Here is a 20,862-nt window from a genome sequence, read left to right on the forward strand (position 1 = left end):
CAAATCTAATTCTTGGTGACTTAAAGCAACAGTGAACTGGCAATTTTTCTGAAAAAAAAATACCATGAAAATATTTTATCCCCCAAAAATTGTGAGTCATGGGATATAACAGTGAGGTGGGACACGTGCCTGGCACCTACAGGATCATAGATCTGTATTGTCTGAAGGAGATGCTGAATCAGATATTACGGTGTCATGTTTGTCAAGTCGACGCTGGATTTGGTTTATTCCAGGTTGGTTGCTTTTTATTTCCACCCTGAGACCTTTGTGAAGTTTTATTTGCCCCTAGAGGCTTCTATGGGAGTAGCCGTTAGTTACAATTTAACCAACATTTTATGTTAAGTAGTTTCTCTAAGCAGAATATAACAAATGTAAGAGATAAAAGAAATTAAGAGAACAAACAAGAATTTATTGATTTTTTGTCTTGTTTTGTTTACATTACACTTGTTAGTTACATTCATGGTAGTGATACAAAATTATTTTTAAAAATCCTGTTCTTGATAATTAACAATGGAAAGCGTTCTAAATTAAATTCTTGTAAACTTTGTAGTGACACTGAAGCCAGGAATCTAAAGGGTTAACACAATGGCCGATGAATTGATGAACATACCGGCTCCAATGATAATACACAAAATTACCCCTTCGGTTAAACCATATAGTGTTTGAAAAGTTTGGACACTCAACTAAAGTAACCAACCAATGAAATTCAATGAAAGTCTCCAAAGTTATTAAGCCAACAAATGAGAAAACGTTATCATTAAAATTTGGTAAGTGTTGTAATAAACAGCCTAATGTCCCCTCCCTCCCTCCCTGAAGTGAAGCATTTTAGTCAAATAAATACCACCATTACAAATTAGGGGAGTCCCCAAAGGTTGAATTCACATTGGTCAGAAATATGTTTTTAGAGAATAAAGAAGAATTAAAGGATTCTAAATGAAAGTGCGAATTTTATCATCAAAGATCTTAGCATTGTATGATAGAAAACAAGCAGAATTTATTTTAATGCACTTTTTGAAACTTAACTCTGACTGATTATTTTAGTTTTGATTTTTTTGTCAACATTGGCAGTGATAATAATTAATATAATCATTTTTTAATCAAATAAGTTGATCATGTGAGGTTAAATGATAATATACTAAAAATATTTTCTATTTAAATATTTTTAATTAGAGAAGAGTACTGCAAACATTTTTTTCTCCATTTTTTCCCCCTCATTGAGGAAAAACTGGGGGTGGGGGGGTAAAATATTTTTTTGCAGCCAGGAAAAAATTAATCTTGTGCGGAATATATACCCCTGATATTATCCTAATATGGAATTATCATCTATGCATTTATAAGCTTGCTAGAGCTCTTGTGAAACATAAAACCAGGTAAGAGCACATGTGTTACTTGATATTAAATTCCGGTGCCATGCCCTTATATACCCATCCTATTCCCTTCTTTTAATCCATGATTATTTCAAAGTTGATGCAAGACAAAGACATTGAATAATATTCATAAATATGATGTTTCTACAATTAAGTGGATAAGTATTAGAAAGAACTACAAACATAATGTAGAAATCATTTTCTTCTACCACTTAGTTTGATAATTATTGAACAATCATATTCTTTTTTACATGTCTTGCCGAATACGTTCCACTCTTCCACCCGAAGACACAAATAAATAACCAAACATTTTCGTTTATTCACAGAACATATGGACATAATTGACTTAGTTTTGATACACAATTAAAATATTGATAGACATATAGAAATCAAATATTTCAGAATGAGCCAGATGCCTCCTCAATGTCATTCTACTCCATCCTGGATATTTTGTGCTTAAACTGCCAGAAAAAGGTAGTTTTTGCCAATTATACTTATTAGACTTATATAAAAGTAACAGGATGTGTGTCTGGTTGCACATAAGGATTTCGCTAACCGCTTGACTGATATGCTTCACCTTTACAATGTAAGTTCTCTTAGGTCCTGGTAAGGTTTATAACTTAGTGGACTAGAATTGGAACCTTGGATATAAGAAGAAAATATTTTAAAAGACGTACATACATATTGATTCCTTCAAGCTTTTTTTTTTAGATCAATCTCAAGATTTGTATTTGATATAAGTAAAACTATTTTTACCGCCCTATTTTTGTAATAAGACCTAAAACCTTGAAATTTTCTATTTTTCTACTCTTGTCTTAATTAACATTTATTTGCAGACCTGTTTCGGTACTTCCATGTTGCGGAAAGAAACCACTGATGGCTCTGCCTTATTGACAAGTGAAGCAGATATAGACATAGTTGTGGATTCTCTAATACAGAACAATCAAGTTAAAGAGAAGCTTTGGAATCAGCTGTTCAGTCATCCCTCTCAAGATGAACAGTTAGATATTATTTTAGATTCTGATAGGTAAATAATTTTCTTAAAATATGTATAAAGTTTTATTGTATTTTTAATCCTATATAATACTGATATCATTTTTGTCTTATAAGGGTTGAGTTGGGGGTTGTCAACCCACCACTTCACATTTTAATTTTAAAAGGAAAGTTAAAAATGAAGGGGGGGGGGGGAGTGGAATTTTTTTTCTCCAGGGGCTTTTTTGTGATTTTACCCTAAAAAAACACCCCTGGACTTATTAGAAGCTTCAGTGAATACTATAGAGAACTCTATTAGTCCAGCAGTAAGATCCTTCCGTACATACAGTACAGATATCCTGTCTCTTTTATATAAGGATTTATAATAAGTGTAAAATGCTTCTAGCATTATTTTTTTTGTTTTTAGTTTTTATTATTATATTTTTTTCAGGTTTAGTATAATAGATACAACTCCTTCGGTTAGAGATAATGCAACAGATTCCACAATAACATCTGGACAAGATAGGTTAAAAACTAATGTAGAGACTCCAATAACTGCTGAATCTGATGAAAACAAAGTGGAAGACAACATTTCGTCAACTGAGTTACAAATAGCAACAAAACCTAAGCATCAATGTCAATATTGTTCAAAGCTGTTTCAAAAGCAATATAACCTAATCCAGCATATTAGAATACACACAGGTGAAACGGTTGACTGCCCGAGGTGTAATAAAAAGTTTAAAGACAAATCAACATTAAATAAACATATTTCCGATGTCCACGAGCAGAAAAAACCATATTCATGTGACAAATGTGATAAAACATTTAAACGTAAAGCTCATTTGACTGAACATGGTGTTATTCATTCAGCTGATTATAAATTTTCCTGCAATATATGTGGCAAACCTTTCGGTTATAAAAACGCTATGCAAAGACACAAGTTAATCCACACAGACAGTGAGATGATTAAATGCCTGTTCTGTGGAAAAGACTTTAAGGGAAAATATAGTTACAAGAAACATGAAAAGAATTTCCATACACCATTAAAATGAAGATAATGCGAATAGTTTTTGTCGGTTGGCGTATCACGAATTGAAAGTCAAAGTTTCCTAAAAACAGAAGAAAAAATAGATTTTTAAAACTTGACTTTTAAATGATGATGAATTTTGGATTATGGAAATAAAACAAAGTCGCGAGCTTGATCGTATTATAGCCCCTCTCTAACCCTGCGGGCCTATTTCCTAAAACTGCGGGGCCAATTTCCTAACCCTTCGGGGCAATCGTTAACATTTGTCTAACGTAAAATGACCTTTCAAAAGCTACAGCGAAAAAACGACGAAATCTGCTACTTCGTTTTCTTTCCATGAAGTTTTATACAGAATTACAGATAATCATTATGAAAAGGAATTTTGTCATTGATGGTTGATGATGACATGGAAAGCCTTCGGCCTATGATTTGAGGAGCTATAAATGGTCAACTCTGATTTATTTCGTATTGATACATGACATGACTTCTTAGTGCCCGCAAAATATTCTTGTTACTATATATATTACTTTTTCAAACATTTGAAATATTTTTATTTTCAGAGTTTTTTACGAGAACCAGTTCGGGTGTGGATAGCCTGGGCGTTCCACCCACCCACACTTTTCATATCCACCTCCATAAATAACTTTTTCTATAATAACAATGACAAGTGCCAATAATATGCTCAAGTTTATTTGGGGCAAGGGTCAGGGCCCCACTGCTGAGAGGGTTAAAATTCAGAAACAGCTGTTTGGATTCAGCAGGTCAGTTACTTAATCTTCAGTAATAATGATCTTAAAAACTAAATAATGTTGAATTGATCTGTGAATGAGGGCCCAAACCGCGTCATACCTAAAGATGTTAAAAATAACACCGACTGCCACTGCACTATTGACTTTAAATAGTTGTGACGAAAAGAGCTATGGGGTCCATTTAAACCCAGAACCACTTCATTATGCAATCTACATTTTCCTGGATATTTTGTCTAAAGTAGTCCATAAGTGTACAGCTTTACAGTACATTGTTTCTATTTGTTAAAGCAACACATATGATAAAAGAAAAAGATTCTTTTTAAAGTAAAATGCTTATATTTCAATCAAAATCTATATTTTTTTAATTATTACTGATCCACTTCATTATGCAAATCAAAAGAAAATCAATGGGAAAACGTTTGTTTTGCACTTTTCTCCACTTTTAAAAAATTATTCTGATAAAATAACAATTTTTAAAGGGATTTATGCATTAATTATAATGAAAACAGTTTAAGGTAGATTTTAATGATTTTTCTAAATAAGAAATAATTGAAAAAAAGAAATTCTATCCCTATCACTTTTGAGGACAGCTGCTGACCCCCAGTCTCATGAATGAAGCTAAATACATGTTAAAGATAAAAATTACTCTGAAAAGTATACAAAAATGTTTTTTGATGTGTTAAAAAAATCCATTTTAAAATCTTGATTTTGAGGATGATGGCCTTTAAGATGCTCTTACTGGTGGTGAAGGTGAGCTAAATGTTATCTAAGTACATGACCATTACAACAACTTGTCTATTAACCTATGTACCATTTTTTGTAGTCATAGCAGCCTCCAGTGGAGCCTCTCGACATGAAATATAACCATTATCTAAAAACTACATTATTTACTTTATGAATTTTAGTAATTAAAGTTGCAATTTTTTTCTTTTTTAATATTGCTTGGCTGGAGGCTGCTATGACTACAAAAATTGAATCGTAGTTTAATATAAAAGTTTTCATCATGGTCATGCACTTTGATAACATTTAGCTCACCATCACCACCAGTAAGAGCATCTTAAAGGCCATCATTCTCAAAATCAAGATTTTAAAATTGATTTTTTTTAACACGTCAAAAAACATTTTTGTATACTTTTCAGGGTAATTTTTATCTTTAACATGTATTTAGCTTCATCCATAAGACTGGGGGTCGGCAGCTGTCCTCTAAAGTGATAGGGATAGAATTTGTTTTTTTCAATTATTTCTTATTTAGAAAAATCATTAAAATCTACCTTAAACTGTTTTTCATTATAATTAATGCATAAATCCCTTAAAAACTTGTTATTTTATCATAATCATTTTTTAAAAGTGGAGAAAAGTGCAAAACAAACGTTTTCCCATCGATTTTCTTTTGATTTGCATAATGAAGTGGATTGGTAAAAAATACAAAAATATAGATTTTGATTGAAATATAAGCATTTTACTTTAAACAGAATCTTTTTCTTTTATCATACATGTTGCTTTAACTAATAGAAACAATGTACTGTAAAGCTGTACACTTATGGACTACCGTAGACAAAATATCCAGGAAAATGTAGATTGCATAATGAAGTGGTTCTGGGTTTAGATCAATTTATCAACTATTTAAGATTTTCTTATAATTTGTTTGATTAGGTTGATTGTTTATTTTCTCTGTGTTTTTATTCAATACGATATGGGTCAGATTTAATCAGTTTGCTCTGCTTTAAATAGAAGCATCCTTTTGATCATGGCAAGGATTTCATGATTTTGTTAACCATATCTAAATTTATTTAAACACTTTTGATTTCATTGATAAAAACCTTATTTTCTTCGAATCTTAGGACAACAATTAAAATTCTTTTTACGGGTTTAAATTAAATTTTAAGTAAATTGTTTTAAGTGATTATGAATACAAAAAAGCATTGTTTACATAAAATAATTTTGTCTAGAGAAGGGAGCCATGGTTTTCCAAACAAGCCAACCTGCCTGGCAATAGATGAAGAACTTAAATTGTTAGGTAAATTACTTTTCTGATATGTTCCTGTTTATAACAAACATATAAAGAAAGGTTCGAATCCCTGCTTAATACCGCGTTATGACTAAAGACATGGTTTCTACTGCTACTATGTCAGGTGCGCGACATTGATAGTTAATGTAGGGGGAATGCCTTGGCCCAAAAGAGGCGCAACTCATTACCATGCACAGCACAGTTAGAATTTCCCAGACAACGGTTTTGCAATCAAAGGGTTGGTTATCTGATGGGTGTTACTTAACCATATCCTGGGTGTTAGGACAGGAAAGGAGACATTTGGCTCCTCTTGGTTATCCTGGGTTGTTGGACCATGGCGTTTGAATGCTCGTATGAGGTAATTGACGAAGAAATTAAAAGATATTAAAAAAACAATTTTGATAAATAGGCATATTTTTACAGAGAATATTGAGCTATACTCCTTTTTTCATACTCCTTCTTAAATCGCATTTTTTAGGAACACCCTGTAGTGCACAGTACACCATTATTCAAATTAATAGGTATATATTTCAGGGTTATCTGCTAGATCAGGGAAGATATTGGTTTTTGGTAAGCCAGGAGTTGAGCTGGAATATGAACTACCAGATGAAAGTGTCGTCACAAAGCTTATCTTTATACCAGGTACACATTCAAAATATTTTTTGCTAGCAAATACTAAAAATTTAGGTAGTTTTTGGGGTAGGACAAACGCTAGATTTTTTTTAAAGGCGACAAACAATAGATACTACAAACGCTAGAATTAATCCTATTATATAAAGTAATAAGCTAAACCACATTTTCTGCAGGGAAAGGACAATGATAGCAGAGATAGAGGGGACAATGGGCTGTTTATTACAAAAGTCCCCAAAGTTTTATAAGAACGTTTTCTTATTCGTTGAGTAAACAACTTTTGGCACTTCAATGAATTTTGATAGGTTGGTTTAATAAGTTAAGTGTTCAAACGTTTCAACCACTATTTATGAACGAAAAAATCGATGAATATTTTATACATTTAAATTCTAGCGTATGTCGCTTCTAGTGTTTGTCGTACTTTAAAAATTCTACTGTTTGTCGCGAAATTGAAAATTGAATTCTACTGGTTGTCGTAGTCTAGTGTTTGACGCATCTATCATTTGTCTGTCTAGCGTTTGACGCATCTACTGTTTGTCTGTCTGGCGTTTGTTGCATCTACTGTTTGACGTATCTAGTGTTTGACGTAGTACCGTAAATTCATTTAATATTTCACATTCCCATTTTGTGTAATTAATATTATTAAGATAAAACATTCTAGGACAAGGACGATTGTTATGCGTAACATCCGAGAACAAGCTCCACCTTCTCGAGATCCAGGACTCAAAGCTGGAGCTGGTGAAAAGCCACCAGCTGGAGGGCCGGCTGAAGTCCGTGTCCTCCCTGTGTGTGGAGAGTGCGCGCAAACGCGTGCTTGTCGGCACCGAGGGTGGCAATATCTATCTGCTGCGGCTCTGGAATATGACCATGGAGCATGAAGTCATTTTTCAGGATAAGGTAAGTGTGTAGAAGCGCATCTGCCCTATAATAAGGTTCTGTCCGTCCGTGGGTGCGTTCATCCATACCTTATTTGTCTCCTCTCTTTTCAAATGTTTAGTTTAAAATGTTACTTATTAATATATTTCTTAACAAACATCTTATCTATTAATATTGATAGGTATTTAATAATGTTCGTTCAGGTTGTAAAGGACGTGCCTGAAAACTACAAAGTCAACCCCGGGGCAGTTGAAAGTATTCTGGAGCACCCGCAGGACAGCAACAAGATCCTCATTGGCTTCACCCGCGGCCTCGTGGTCCTGTGGGACAAGAACACAGAGTCAGCTGTTCATAATTTTGTGGCTCAACAGCAGCTAGAGTCTATGTCCTGGTTTGGTGATAATAAGTAAGATATTTTTATTTTTATTTGTCAAATTATAAGTATAATAGTTAAATATCTGCATAATAGGTACTTTTTTTTTAAAACCAGTAAGTCAAAGATCATTGTGAAAATAGATAATTTTTAGCTTTTTTTTACAATTTTAACTTCATCTTTTGCAAAGCTCTGCACTAATTTTTGTATATCTTATTTGATAGGTATTTTTAATAGAAATACCTTTTAATTTTGTAGATTCATATCCTCTCACAACGATGGAAGCTACACAATCTGGGATATAAACACGGGTACAGAAGAGGAGCCCCCAGCAACTCCCTATGGGCCCTACCCTTGCAAATCTATCGTTAAACTATACGCCAACGAGCGAGGTGATGACAGTTGGAAAATATTTGCAGGTGGAATGCCTCGCGCAGGATACGGAGACAAGTATTCTGTGACCGTAATGAAAAATGAGGACGACCATGTGGTTCTAGACTTGTCAAGTAAGGTCATTGACTTCCAAGTGCTGGAGTCGGCCAGCGATGGGTCGCCAGACAGCCTGTTCATTCTGAGCGAGGAGGAGCTAGTTGCTGTTGACCTTAAGACAGCGGGTTGGCCAGTATACGACATCCCCTACCTGCACTCAATCCATGCGTCTGCCATCACTTGTCTCATTCAGGCAACTGATATCAAGCCTGATCTTTTTGAGGAGATTGGCAAGTATAAAAACTTTAACATTGCTCACACAAATATCAGCCAGAACGAGTGGCCAATCAACGGCGGAGAGGTGCCCTCAGCTGCAGACTCAGCCAGCTGTTTGGTCATAACGGGCCATGAAGATGGCTCAGTCAGGTTTTGGGGTGTGGTTGGATCAATAATGACGCCACTGTCTATGTTGAAGACTGCCAAGTATTTTAAAACCGATGATTTTGATGATAGTATTGATGAATCACGCGGAGAGGATGATGAAGAAGAAGAGGATGAATGGCCGCCGTTTAGAAAGGTTGGAACATTTGATCCCTACAGCGATGACCCAAGGTTAGCCGTTAAAAAATTGCATTTTTGTGCAGAAAAGAAAGAGTTGGTGGTGGGGGGCACTGCCGGACAGGTTCTAGTATGCACACTAGACGAGGCCAAAGAATCAACAACACTTAAAATATGTAAGGCCGAAATAGTCACTGAAAAGGAGGGCTTTACATGGAAGGGGCATCAGCCTCTGGTGGCAAAGACGTCAAGCTTGAATTTTGACGCTGGCTGGCAGCCGAAAATGGTTCTTCAAATTTCTCCGCCTGCGAGCATTACAGCTTTAGCCTATAGCAAACAATGGGGCGTAATGGGGGCGGGAACTGCGCATGGTTTTGTTCTTGTCGACTCCAACTTTTTCCATGTTATCACCGCCAGATCTACATTAAACGCTCAGGACATCGCTAATGCGGACGACAATCCTATGTCTAGAAGAAAGTCATTAAAGAAATCATTGCGCGAATCATTTCGCCGGCTACGCAAGGGCAGATCCCAGCGCAACACAGACAAAAAGAAGCCGACAAGTCAGACCAACAACACAACAAGCAACACGATCAGCCGGACCATCCGGGAGGAGTCACCGGACGTCCGGCCGGTGGAGCGCCAGATTGAAGCGCGCAGCGTTACTGGCAGCGAGGACGGGCTCAGCTCTATGGTAAGGTGCCTACACTTTGCAGAAACTTACATTGCTGGTCCTGCCAGCACCAGTCCCACCCTGTGGGCAGGTACCAACTCTGGACAGGTCCTGGTCTTTCTGCTTACTATAACACCCGAGGATAAGAGGAAAAACGACAAAATTACAGCAGTGCTTGCCAAGGAGATCCAGTTGAAGCATCGTGCCCCAGTTATTGACATAGTTGTTTATGACGCTGTTGGACTTCCAGTTAAGGGTAAGAAAGATTTATATACTTATTGTTATAATAAAAGTATTAGTTAAGGACTTCATTTAACTGATGATTGTAAAAACATCCCTGTGCTAACTAGATTGGTTAAAAAATTTAATTATACCCATTACTAAGTTTGAAGTGTTAAATGCCACGTTTTTCAGTAGATTCTCTATATTTTTTCATGTTTAGATTCTCGAAAAGATTCCTCAGCTCCTCACAGAGTTCTCATTGCCAGCGAAGAACAGTTCAAAGTTTTCTTGTTGCCCAACCTGAAGCCCAGTGGCAAGTACAAGCTGACCGCACAGGAAGGCGCCCGGGTGCGCAAGATAAAAAGTGTCACATTCACAGGTGCAGACAATTCTAATCTAGTTGAGAATTGTATCGTCTTTCTGACAAATCTTGGAGAGATCTCTATACTGGTCTTCCCCGAGCTGCGCCGCCAGGTCACTACGTCCGCAATCAAGAAGGAGGATGTGGTTGGCATCTCCAGCATGGCATTGTCCGACTCAGGAGACGGAGTCTACATGAGTAGCAGCTCTGAACTGCAGGTTTTGACAGTGGCTGCTAAACGTGCCGGCTTTAGCTGTGTCGGCAAGAGCAAGGTTCATGTGCCGCCGGAGAACCGTGCTTGGTCGGAAGAATCGGACACTGACCGTCAAGCCGATGAACAGAACCGACAGAACGAGCGAGAGGCGGAGCAGAACGGTCTACAGGCACGGGCATCCCCTCGGTCTGTGGGTGGTACTGGTGAGGACGGTCCTGACAGCCATAACGAAACGAATATATCTGAAGCAAGTGTCGCAAGTGGAGACATTACTCTGGACAGTGTTAGGGATCATATCATTTCCCAGGGAATAGAGACAAGTGTGTCGGAAACTGTTATAGGAAACAGGTAACTATTAGTTATTTAATTTTATCTTTTAATAGATGCAGGTACAAAGTCGTAATAGATTATGTAAGTGCGCTTTCAATGGGAATTTTAAGGCTATGACTTAGTCAATAAATAGGCGTCGTTATTTCAATGCATATTCAGCGCTTTTAGACGAAAGTATTTTAATCAAAATACACGAAAATAAAACTTAACGTTGTCTAGGTGATAAAATTGAAGAAAAAATCAAGGCATATTACAAAATTTAAGAACACAAAATTTTTTTTAGAACTGAACGTGTTGAAACAGTTTCTCGGACCATTGAGACGGTCAGTGTGACTCACCAACAGTTTTTGCCGCCCGCGGCTCCAGCCCCTATAGCAACAGCAGTGTCCCGCCAACAGACTGCTACCACAGCAACTACAACCAACAACACAGCCGCGCTCTCCACAACATCAACTACAGAAGAAAATGCGACGAACAGCTACAGTTCTACAATTATTTCATCGCAGAGCAATGCTGGAACGACGATAGGCTCGTCATCTGCTTGTAATGGTTCGGGAGGAGGTGGTTCAGGGAGTGGCGGGGGAGGAGGGGGTAGCGCTGATAATGATGATTAAATAATGTCAAGCCAAATATATTATACAAGTATTTTTTTCTAAGCATAGTACAAGTACTTTTTAAAGGTGGTAATTCATGGCAGCATTTTAAGGTTGGCTTTTTTTGTATTTAACTAGTTTGTCACCTGAATGAAAATTGAATACACATTTTGGAAATTTTTCGCATAATTGATTTTGCACATAATAGTTAGAAGGGCAGTTTTTATGGCAAAAAGTAGAATTAGAGTTTATCTTCACCATTTCAACAATTTCGCTTATTTCACAACGTGTTCAATAAAAAAGAAATTTATTTTAAACATGTTTTTGTATAATCATGATTTATTATATTACATATTGTAACTATGTATCATTAACATTATATAGTCCCTCATGAGCTGAATTTATTAAACCAGTTTGTAGTCTTAAAAGCTAATTCATTTAAAGGAATAAACAAAATATTCAGATTGTTTCACGTATTTTATTAATGAAATTATTTATTTTTGTATCCGCGCATATTTCAAGTTTAAAAATTGGGATCTAGTGCAGTTCAAGGTTAAATGTTCCTGGTAAGGATTTTCTACAAAAATCTATGTACTTTAAAGGCTGGTAGCGGCCAAACAGCTGGATGTAAATGTCATGTCCACACATCGTGGTAAACGTTATAAGAAGACCTATTAATAATCGGGAATAGCCAAGATTTAATGATGCACAGGGAAACTGAAGAAAAATGTGCAAAATAGGTCTTTTTCGCGCATTTATATGTGCATTGCGAGTTAACTGTGCATTGTTGTGTAATGACACTTTAAGATTATTTGTAGGCTTTCATTTGTCTGTTAAAATTTCGTGCTATTATAATCTAAACTTTCCAAAATTTGGCCATTAGCAAGCAGCCTTCAAAGTTCATAGGTTTCTGAAGATAATCGTTACCAGGAACATTTCACCATGAACTGCACTAGATCCAAAATTTTTAACTCGTGTTATTATTATTATAATTAAAATTACCTTCTGTTAAAAATAGAAGATAAATAATTTTGAAACTAAATCTTAAATATTTTATTATAAATATTTCTGCACTATTACACACTTTTAATGAAAATTTCATTCCAAATGAATGTATTGGTTTATTTTTGTATCTGTACTTTGTTGTATCTCCCATGCGATTATATTGAACCTTAAATAAAACTAACTTATATGTGTTTTTTCTTATTCTAACCAGTAGATATGTTGTTTCGCATTTAAAAATAATATTTATGAGAAATTTTCTTTTTATTTTTATTAGGTATATTGTAAACGATTAGAGCTTAGGTTATTTATGGGATCAATAAATATTTAATTTGCAAAAAGTTTTGATAATATTTTGACAGGGGTGTATATTCTGCATGGGATCCCCTGCTTAAGGGTGGAGGGGATATGTGGGAAGGGGAATTTATTTTATTTTTTTCATCCTTGAAAAAAATAGTAGAAGAAAAAAATTGAATAAAAAAAGAGTACCTACCTACTGAAAACTTTTTTTATTTTTTTCCTCCTTGTGGGAAAAAAATAATATTTTACAGCCGGGGTAAAAAAAATTAATCTTGTACAGAATATACACTCCTGTATTTTGATGAAAATATATTCTTTGAATGAATCTTCTGCAGCTTTAACCATAGGTATTTCTAAATTAAATATTTTTCGTTTGAATTTTCAGAAAAGTAGATGATAAACTAGAATGTTAACACCAAGGTTTGAGCTCTCCCAAGATGACGAGTTCTTGTATGTCTCCATCTATGCACCGTTTACTAATCTGGAGGTAAGTGCCCAAACCTTAGCAAGCACAATCCATATTATTATAATTTTTTTAGGGATCTATAGGGATAAGACAATGGTTGATATATTGATGTGTTTCTCTTATATATACACAAAGTTACCCTTTCTGTAAATTACAATTAGCGGTTAAAACGTTTTGACACTCAACTTGATGAACCAACAAATAAAATTTCAAGTCCCCAAAGTTGTTAAGCCAAAGATTAAGAAGACATTATTATAAAACTTTGGGGACTAGTGTAATGAAATTTAACAGCTCATTGTCCACTTTTTTATATTTTTTATACTTAACTGATTTATTGTTCCTTTTTAGTGTTCCGGAGTAGTTTAAGCTATGTATTTTAGATTAAGATTTTGGGATAGTTTTACGCTTTTTTCTGTTCTTTGATCTCTGACATATTTTTGTCTAAAAATTAAATAAAAATTGTAGTAAAAATATGTTTTCCTTTTAGAATACTGAAATATTTATGGATGGTACAGACTTCAGATTCTTCTCAAAGCCATATTATCTAAGGTGATTGTTTAGAGTGAAGTTAGGTCGCCCCTTGGGAAATTCAATCAGATTAAAGTATGCCAATAGTAGGCAGAAACTCAAAGGTTATCCTCTTCCGAATCTACTTAAGATAAATCGTAAATATGATTTAGAACTTTCTACAGATGTGTCCTTTCGAAAGTTTTAGATGGACTAGGTATTATGTCGACTGTTGTCTTTGTTTCAAGCACATAAACAATTAATATAACTGTTATAACTAAAAGTAAAGGGAAAAGATAGTTAGTTAAGGGAAGTTTGTACACTTATAAGAAATTAAGTTCAATATAAAATTTTACACAGACCCTACGGGCTTGTCGTTATAGTTATCAACCTAATTCTTTTATAAAATCTCTTATACGATTTAAGCTATCTATAAACCTTTGAAAATTTAGTTTTGGCACTATTCTTTTAGGGGCAAGTGGGGCAAAACACCTCCTAAAACACTAAATTTATTTTTAAGATATCGTACAAAGTAAAGTGTACAAACACCCCCTAAAAAACGTTCAAGGACTAAAATATCAAACACAGAACAAGACAGTTTTTTGATATCAATTTTTCCCTTAAAGGCTTCACCTACCTGGTGAGGTAGAGGAGAGTGACAAGGCTAGTGGAGAGTATGACGCAGATACCGCCAGCTTCAAGGTCAAGTGTCCTAAGGTCACGCATGGCACTCATTTTCAGGTAAGAAAATATTCATATCTATCATATTCTATAATTTAAAGTAGTTTGACTTTGTTTGACTCTGAAGCTAAAGAATTCGTAAAATGCTTGTCCAAATGTTATATTTTTCAGAAAAGCTTTATAAATGTCTATGGGTAGCTTTAGTTCATTCGCCCCTAGCCCTTCCTAGAGGCTAGGGGCAAAGCAACTAGTATGTACAGTATATGATATAGCAAAAGGCCCTTTTAAAGAAATATTATTTGTCTAGTTATTTGGAAAAATAGTTATTTTTCAATTGAAATAACTCGTAACTTTCCTCATATTAATGAATAAACTAAATTATTAAATAAAAACTTAATAGTACTACAGAATATTACACAAAGTTAAAAGAAAAGGAATTACTTTTTATAGATAGTAGAAATTGTTCCATGAAACATTAATGAAAACTTCTACTTCTTATAAATATGGTCACATATCTAAATGACCGTTCTACTTTAAGGGGCTGGATATGATAACTCAATTACTGACACCGAAAGGAAACAGTGAGGTGAAGACAAAGATTGAAGACTTGTCTGCAGATAATAATGATGATGAGAAGAATGTTGATGCTGATCAGGAGAGTGACGAGGAAGAGATGGATTGGTATTTTGAACAGGTATTAAATTTAAAGAAGGAGTATATATTCTTTATGTGATTCCCTGCTAAAAGGGGGGGGGGGGATGTTGGAAGTGGGGAAATAAGGATAAAATAAAGAGTAATGAAAACATGAAAATGAAGGGGAAAAATTAAATATTTTGTAGCAGGAAAAAAATGAATCTTTTGCAGAACATACACCTCTTAAAAATCACTGCTACTGGGAGGGAGAGGATTTGTAGTTAGAAGTTGTCCACACTGCTAGATATATTTCATCTAATATTTTATATCAGGTTAAGTAGCAAAAACATGATATAACAATGAAAATATTTAAATTTAGATTATTTCGTTTTAGGCAAACCGTACCATTTTTGTTCCTTTTTGACTTTCATAATATGTAAAATACCTTAAAACCTGCCTATTGTCAGGTCAGAAGAAAAAAAAACATATTTATTTAGACTTTTCCAACTGACGAGAGCACTCTAATTCAAAGCGGCGAAGACATCTCCCTCTACGGATACGGATTCAACTTTGCCAAGACCGGGGTATTCAAGGACCTCATGGACGAGTTTGGACAGATTCTGGATGTTAAAAATCCTGATAATAAAACATTAAGGTACTGGTACATGCCTATTAGATGTCTATTAAACCATTCTTAATAACATCTTACTGTTTTGTTCCATTGATTAGAACATATGCAATTTTAATGGATGTATTATTACTTGGATCTTACACGAAATTTTCATGTTTTCTAATAAGGTGAAACAGACAGCGGGCTAAAAAAAATTCCTTTTACCCATGCACCCCATACCCTCCCATCCTACTAGATGAACGAACCGACTAATAAGGGAGTTCTCTGTTAGCAACCTATATTGACGACAATTTAGCTAACATAGATTAAGAAGCTCAGATTTGCCATACAAGTCTGATATCCAATGTTTTATTAACATCTGATTTCAGGAGAACATTATAGTCAACACAACTTAATTTTTGTAAATAAAGGGTTTCTATATGGGAATAAGTCTTTGGCAGGAAAGAGCCTCAGTAAAATATCAAAATATATTTGTTCTACATATATAGTGGCGTACGGAAGAGGTATGTAGGGGAGAGTCAACACCCCCCCCCAAAAAAAACGAGATATTAGTAATAATTGCCTTCTTTTTTTACACACCCCCTGATAAATCACTGTGTACGCCACTGGTTGTTTAAGATATTTCTATTAAATATTTAAAAAATTATACAACTATTTTAGTGAAAGAAGATTGGAGCGAGAAAATTTAGAAGATTCAGATTTCAGTGGTGATCATTATTTGTGTGATCTCTATGAATCTGCAGAAATAGAAAATATTATTAAGTAAGAAAACAATAATATCCATTTATATTTTTAATTCTTTATAGAAAACTAGCGGCTTCGCCCCTAGCCTCTAGGGGCTTTGCCCCAAGAGGTTTGATCAAACCAATTTTTCGTATTTAGATTTAAAATAAAATAAAAAATTTTGGGGGGGGGAATTTTTTTTTTTTTTTTTTTGGGGGGGGGGGTTAGTCGACCCCACTATTTTAATTTTAGTTTTAAAAAAGAAATTTTTTTTTTTTTTGGGGTATTTTTCATTTTTGGGGGGGTTGGGGGTCTCCCACCCCCCGAGAAAATAGTTATAAACCTTCCCGGGACCTATGAGAAGCTACCCTGTAAAGGAGAACCCGATCGGTTCAGCGGTTAGCGAGATCCTTCGCTACAAACAAACAGACAAACAAACACACACAAACAGACAGACATCGTTCTACTTTGTATTATAGATATATTACATAAATTGTTTTTCAAACAACTACCTTGATCCCCCTGTTGTGGACCTTTTTCGTCTGCTAGCAAACTGATTTCTGCTCTTTTAGCGACTTGGCTGTGTTAATATTACCGACGCTATTGGTTGATTTTTCAAAGACACAATTGAAAGTTGGCACAGGTTCCTCGTGAAGGGGGGCATTCAAATATTTAACCCCTCCCCCCCTCTATTGTTTTACTCTGAACACAATAATGGTTAAGTAACAACTGTCAACCTTTTCCAATGCTCAAAGTTGTTTACATATATTGCACTTCACATCTCCCTTTGATATTACATGATACTGCTATAGAATAGACTTGTCTCTTTTACTTTTGAATAAATTGAAATAGTATATTTTCATACAGTTTTTTTTCTAGTTGCAAAACCAGTTGGGAAACTTTATTATCCAATCAGAAAAGTATCGACCCCAAGCATCCCAGCCTAGCGTTTAACAAGGAAGAACAGGAGGCTATGCTAGCACTTCCCAGGCGGACATACAGCCTCAGAGAAAAGGAGAGGATCCCGGTGTTTCTAACATTGCTGGATTTCTTGTACGCCCAGTGTTATGATGAACGTATCCGCGAGGGGGATGAGGAGGCTGGTTGTGAGTCAGGGTGGTGTGTTGCCAAGCTGTCAGCAACATTGTCGGCGTGTACCAAGCATAAGTCAATCAAAGATGTTGTCAGAACTTGTATTCGAAGGTAAGAATTTTTTTTTTATGTCTTTTTGAACAAAAGCATAAAGTTTGTTAAATTATGATTTATGCGCGGAAAACAGTGGTTATCGGCGGGAGCGGCGGTCTCGCGGCAGTTTTTTTTATTTAAGGTACACCTGGTTGAGGTACTAAATAACTGACCATAAAAGGTTTCACTCAATTATCTCTAAAACCAAGGGAGAATCTCACACAAAATAAAATTGCTGGTAACCCCGCCCTCCTTTTGTATTTTTAAAATAAATCTTTGTATTTAATCTTTTATATAAGTACTAGCGGCTTCGCCCCTAGCCTCTAGGGGCTTTGCCCCAAGAGGAAATTTAATAGTTTTATGTGAACTAACTTCCCCATAAGAAAAAAAAATTGTGGAAAAATAGGTATTACGCAAGAAAAAAAAATAAAGGAAAAAATTGGGGGGGGGGGGATTTTTTTATTTTTGGGGGGGTTAAGGGTGTCCCACCCCCCACGAAAATAGCCTAAAACCACCACAGGACCAGTAGGTATATTCCCTGAAGAGTAGAATCCGATCGGTTCAGTGGTTACCAAGATCTTAAGGGACAGACAGACGGACAGACAGACATCGTTCTACTTTGTATTATAGATAATAACTAGGGTTGGCAATCCGAATCCGTAATCCGTTCAATTTTTGGATTATTTTTGAATACAAAATCCGAATTCGCATTCCGTTATTTTAATTTCGGATTGTTAACTGTTAGGTTAAAATTAGCGTCTCGAGTTTTTTTGGTCCAAATATACCTATATTTTAAATTTTAACAAAATTAGGTTAGGTTGAGTAAAAGTTAGAAAATGGCCGCTGTAGGGTCTAGAAATAGAAGAAAAGCTACTGTGAAAATATGAAAAAACGCAGAGCTAGATAAAGTTTAATATCTCAATTTATTTATGAAGGCCTTTTAAAATATTGCTAGAATCCGCAATCCGGGATCCGAAAATATGGAATCAGTCAAAAAAAATAAGAATCCGGAATCCACGGATTAATCCGTTTCATTTTTGGGCGGATTTATGTAAGAATCCGAATCCGGTTCATTAATTGGACGGATTGCCAACCCTAAATTAATAACATATATTTGGTTTTCTCTCAATGATGATAGAGTAAAAGCTAGATATGCAATTATTTTGTATGTATGAATGTATTTCAGTAATTTAACTATCGATATACAATTTATGATAATAATCTATAATACAAAGTAGAACGATGTCTGTCTGTCTGTTTGTCTGTTGGTAGCGAAGGATCTCGCTAACCGCTGAACCGATTGGGTTCTCCTTTACAGGGTAGCTTCTCATAGGTCCCGTGAAGGTTTATAACTATTTTCTTGGGGGTGGGACCCCTAACCCCCCCCCCAAAAAAAAAATTCTTTTTAAAACTAAAATTAAAATAGTGGGGTCTACTACCCCCCCTCCAAAAAAAAATCCCCCCCCAAAAAATTTTCTTTAAAATCTAAAACACGAAAAATTAGTTTGATTAAACCTCTTGGGGCAAAGCCCCTAGAGGCTAGGGGCGAAGCCGCTAGTGTTGGATAAGGTATGAATACGAGTTTATGGTACAAGGATAGTAGAGCTTAGTACACCTCTTTTAGTACATGGCAGTACTGGTAGAGGTTTTACTACTAACTCGTTTTTGATTAGAATTTAGGGGTGTAAAAACCCCCCGGAGATATGATTGCAGTTTACCATACATAGATTTTATTTGTCTAGGTCACTGATTTACCCATTATACAGACATTGGGAACTATCACTTCTAATCTGGAGAGATGTTATTAATATCCTCAAAATTGGAAAGGTAAGCTTAATTTATCAAATTTTAGTATTATTAGCGGTTGCGCCCCTAGAATATATTCAACCTTATAAGATGGTAACATACAAATAGCCTGAAACAATCCAAAGGATAAATATAAAAATATAGATCTAGCTTAAAACTATCCTGTGACCTATGTAAGCATTCTTAAAAAAGAAAACTCATTCAGTTCAGTAGTAATTGAAATTTTAAGCTCCAACCAAAAAAACTTGACTAATTTAAATACCTAGAAGGATACTGTAGTTTTTCACTTAGTAGTCAATTTTGAAAACTATAAAGTTAAAGTTATAAATGTTTGTTTACTTCTTTTTCTCATTCAAACCTTTTTCTAGACTGACTAATCATTTTAATGTTATTAAAACCGAAGCTTTTCTATAATTAGGGTCGGTCCGTGCGTCCGTAACACACGGACAGCTTTCTTCGTTAATTTAGGCATGTTAGAATTGTCCTATCGATTTCAAACTTTGCATGATGATTCCTGTAATAGTTAGGTACGATTTAGAAAGCGTAGCAACTCTATAATCGTTACCAGAATGTCTGTACGTTCATTTTGAACATGTTGATTTTTAACTTTTTCAACAACAAATTTGTATGTGATAAAATTATCCGATTGATCTGATTTTTGGAATACTGATTCCTAGGACAACAAAGTACATTGTTATAAGCGAAGTATCTCTATAATCAAGTCCTCAAAATTTAAGTATGTCCTTAAACAATATCTGATTATTAGTTCTGATACTCTTCAAGTATTAATGTTCGTTTGTCTAACCGTTTTAGAGCTTCGCTTTTATGGATGTTGTCATCCTTGTTTTAAACAAAAATATTTTAATATGAATCTTTTTGTAATACATACCTACGTTATTACTTATCTAGGTTGCCGTAATAAAAAGCCTGATAAAAACTTTGAAAAGCTTTGGTGAAACTGAAGGCTATCACATATTTTCTCAACTATACATTCAGGCAAGTAACTTGGTTTCATCAATTTTATTGTAAAGATGCATAACCAGATATCTACCTGGATCCCCCTGTTGGGGACCTTTTTCGTTTACTATCAAATTGCCAGCTGTTTTGTAGCGGCTTGTCTGTGTTAATATTCTCGACGCTATTCTTTGATTTTCAAAGACCCAATTGAGAGTCTGCACACCACAAGATCCTAGGGAAGGAGGCATACAAGTTATTTAACCCTTTTCCCTCTATTGTTTTATATTAAAAGAATAATCACACCCCTCCTCAAACGAACTTTATATTAAAAAAAATGTCCCAAACATTCGGACAATTGGGCGTTCAAATAAGGCCTAGTGGTAGTTAGAATCAGTTGAGAACCAAATCCTAGCCGTTGTTTCTTGCCAGATATGGCCATTTTAAGATTTTAGTCAAATAACACTAAATAACCTGATACAAACTTCACTCTTCTTTGAATATTTTAGTGTAATTGTAATGGAAGAGCCCCAAAATAGAGTAGCTTTGCTCCTCTGACCAAACTGACTGCCTGGAGTTCTTAACAGGAAGT

The 20,862-nt window shown here is 35.1% G+C and overlaps 3 protein-coding genes across 3 annotated transcripts in view; all 3 read left to right on the forward strand.

The window, feature by feature from the left end:
• Window positions 1-12,574, forward strand: part of l(2)gl (LLGL domain-containing protein l(2)gl) — a 113,128-nt gene extending 100,554 nt beyond the window's left edge. The window contains exons 2-9 of the mRNA XM_080158620.1: window positions 3,925-4,127; window positions 6,065-6,132; window positions 6,658-6,765; window positions 7,415-7,650; window positions 7,833-8,035; window positions 8,261-9,918; window positions 10,105-10,807; window positions 11,073-12,574. Coding sequence (XP_080014746.1) covers window positions 4,027-4,127; window positions 6,065-6,132; window positions 6,658-6,765; window positions 7,415-7,650; window positions 7,833-8,035; window positions 8,261-9,918; window positions 10,105-10,807; window positions 11,073-11,403 — 3,408 coding nt within the window. The 5' untranslated portion in view covers window positions 3,925-4,026 and the 3' untranslated portion in view covers window positions 11,404-12,574. The remainder of the gene's footprint in view (window positions 1-3,924; window positions 4,128-6,064; window positions 6,133-6,657; window positions 6,766-7,414; window positions 7,651-7,832; window positions 8,036-8,260; window positions 9,919-10,104; window positions 10,808-11,072) is intronic.
• On the forward strand, window positions 36-3,927 carry LOC145317515 (uncharacterized). Its single transcript, XM_080158626.1, has 4 exons — window positions 36-233; window positions 1,770-1,841; window positions 2,204-2,394; window positions 2,791-3,927. Exons 1-4 carry the CDS (start codon window positions 99-101, stop codon window positions 3,389-3,391), a joined length of 999 nt encoding a protein of 332 aa, XP_080014752.1. The 5' UTR covers window positions 36-98; the 3' UTR covers window positions 3,392-3,927.
• Window positions 12,575-13,090: 516 nt separating the features above from the next.
• LOC145315509 (protein SHQ1 homolog) lies at window positions 13,091-19,693 on the forward strand. The gene is made up of 9 exons (XM_080155491.1): window positions 13,091-13,171; window positions 13,638-13,699; window positions 14,284-14,398; window positions 14,877-15,032; window positions 15,469-15,626; window positions 16,263-16,364; window positions 17,205-17,528; window positions 19,253-19,337; window positions 19,685-19,693. Exons 1-9 carry the CDS (start codon window positions 13,091-13,093, stop codon window positions 19,691-19,693), a joined length of 1,092 nt encoding a protein of 363 aa, XP_080011617.1.
• The last annotated feature ends 1,169 nt before the right edge of the window (window positions 19,694-20,862 follow it).

This window comes from Acartia tonsa, chromosome 4 (assembly GCF_053477335.1).
Source record: "Acartia tonsa isolate MP-2025a chromosome 4, ASM5347733v1, whole genome shotgun sequence".
Classification (NCBI taxonomy): Eukaryota; Metazoa; Arthropoda; class Copepoda; order Calanoida; family Acartiidae; genus Acartia; species Acartia tonsa.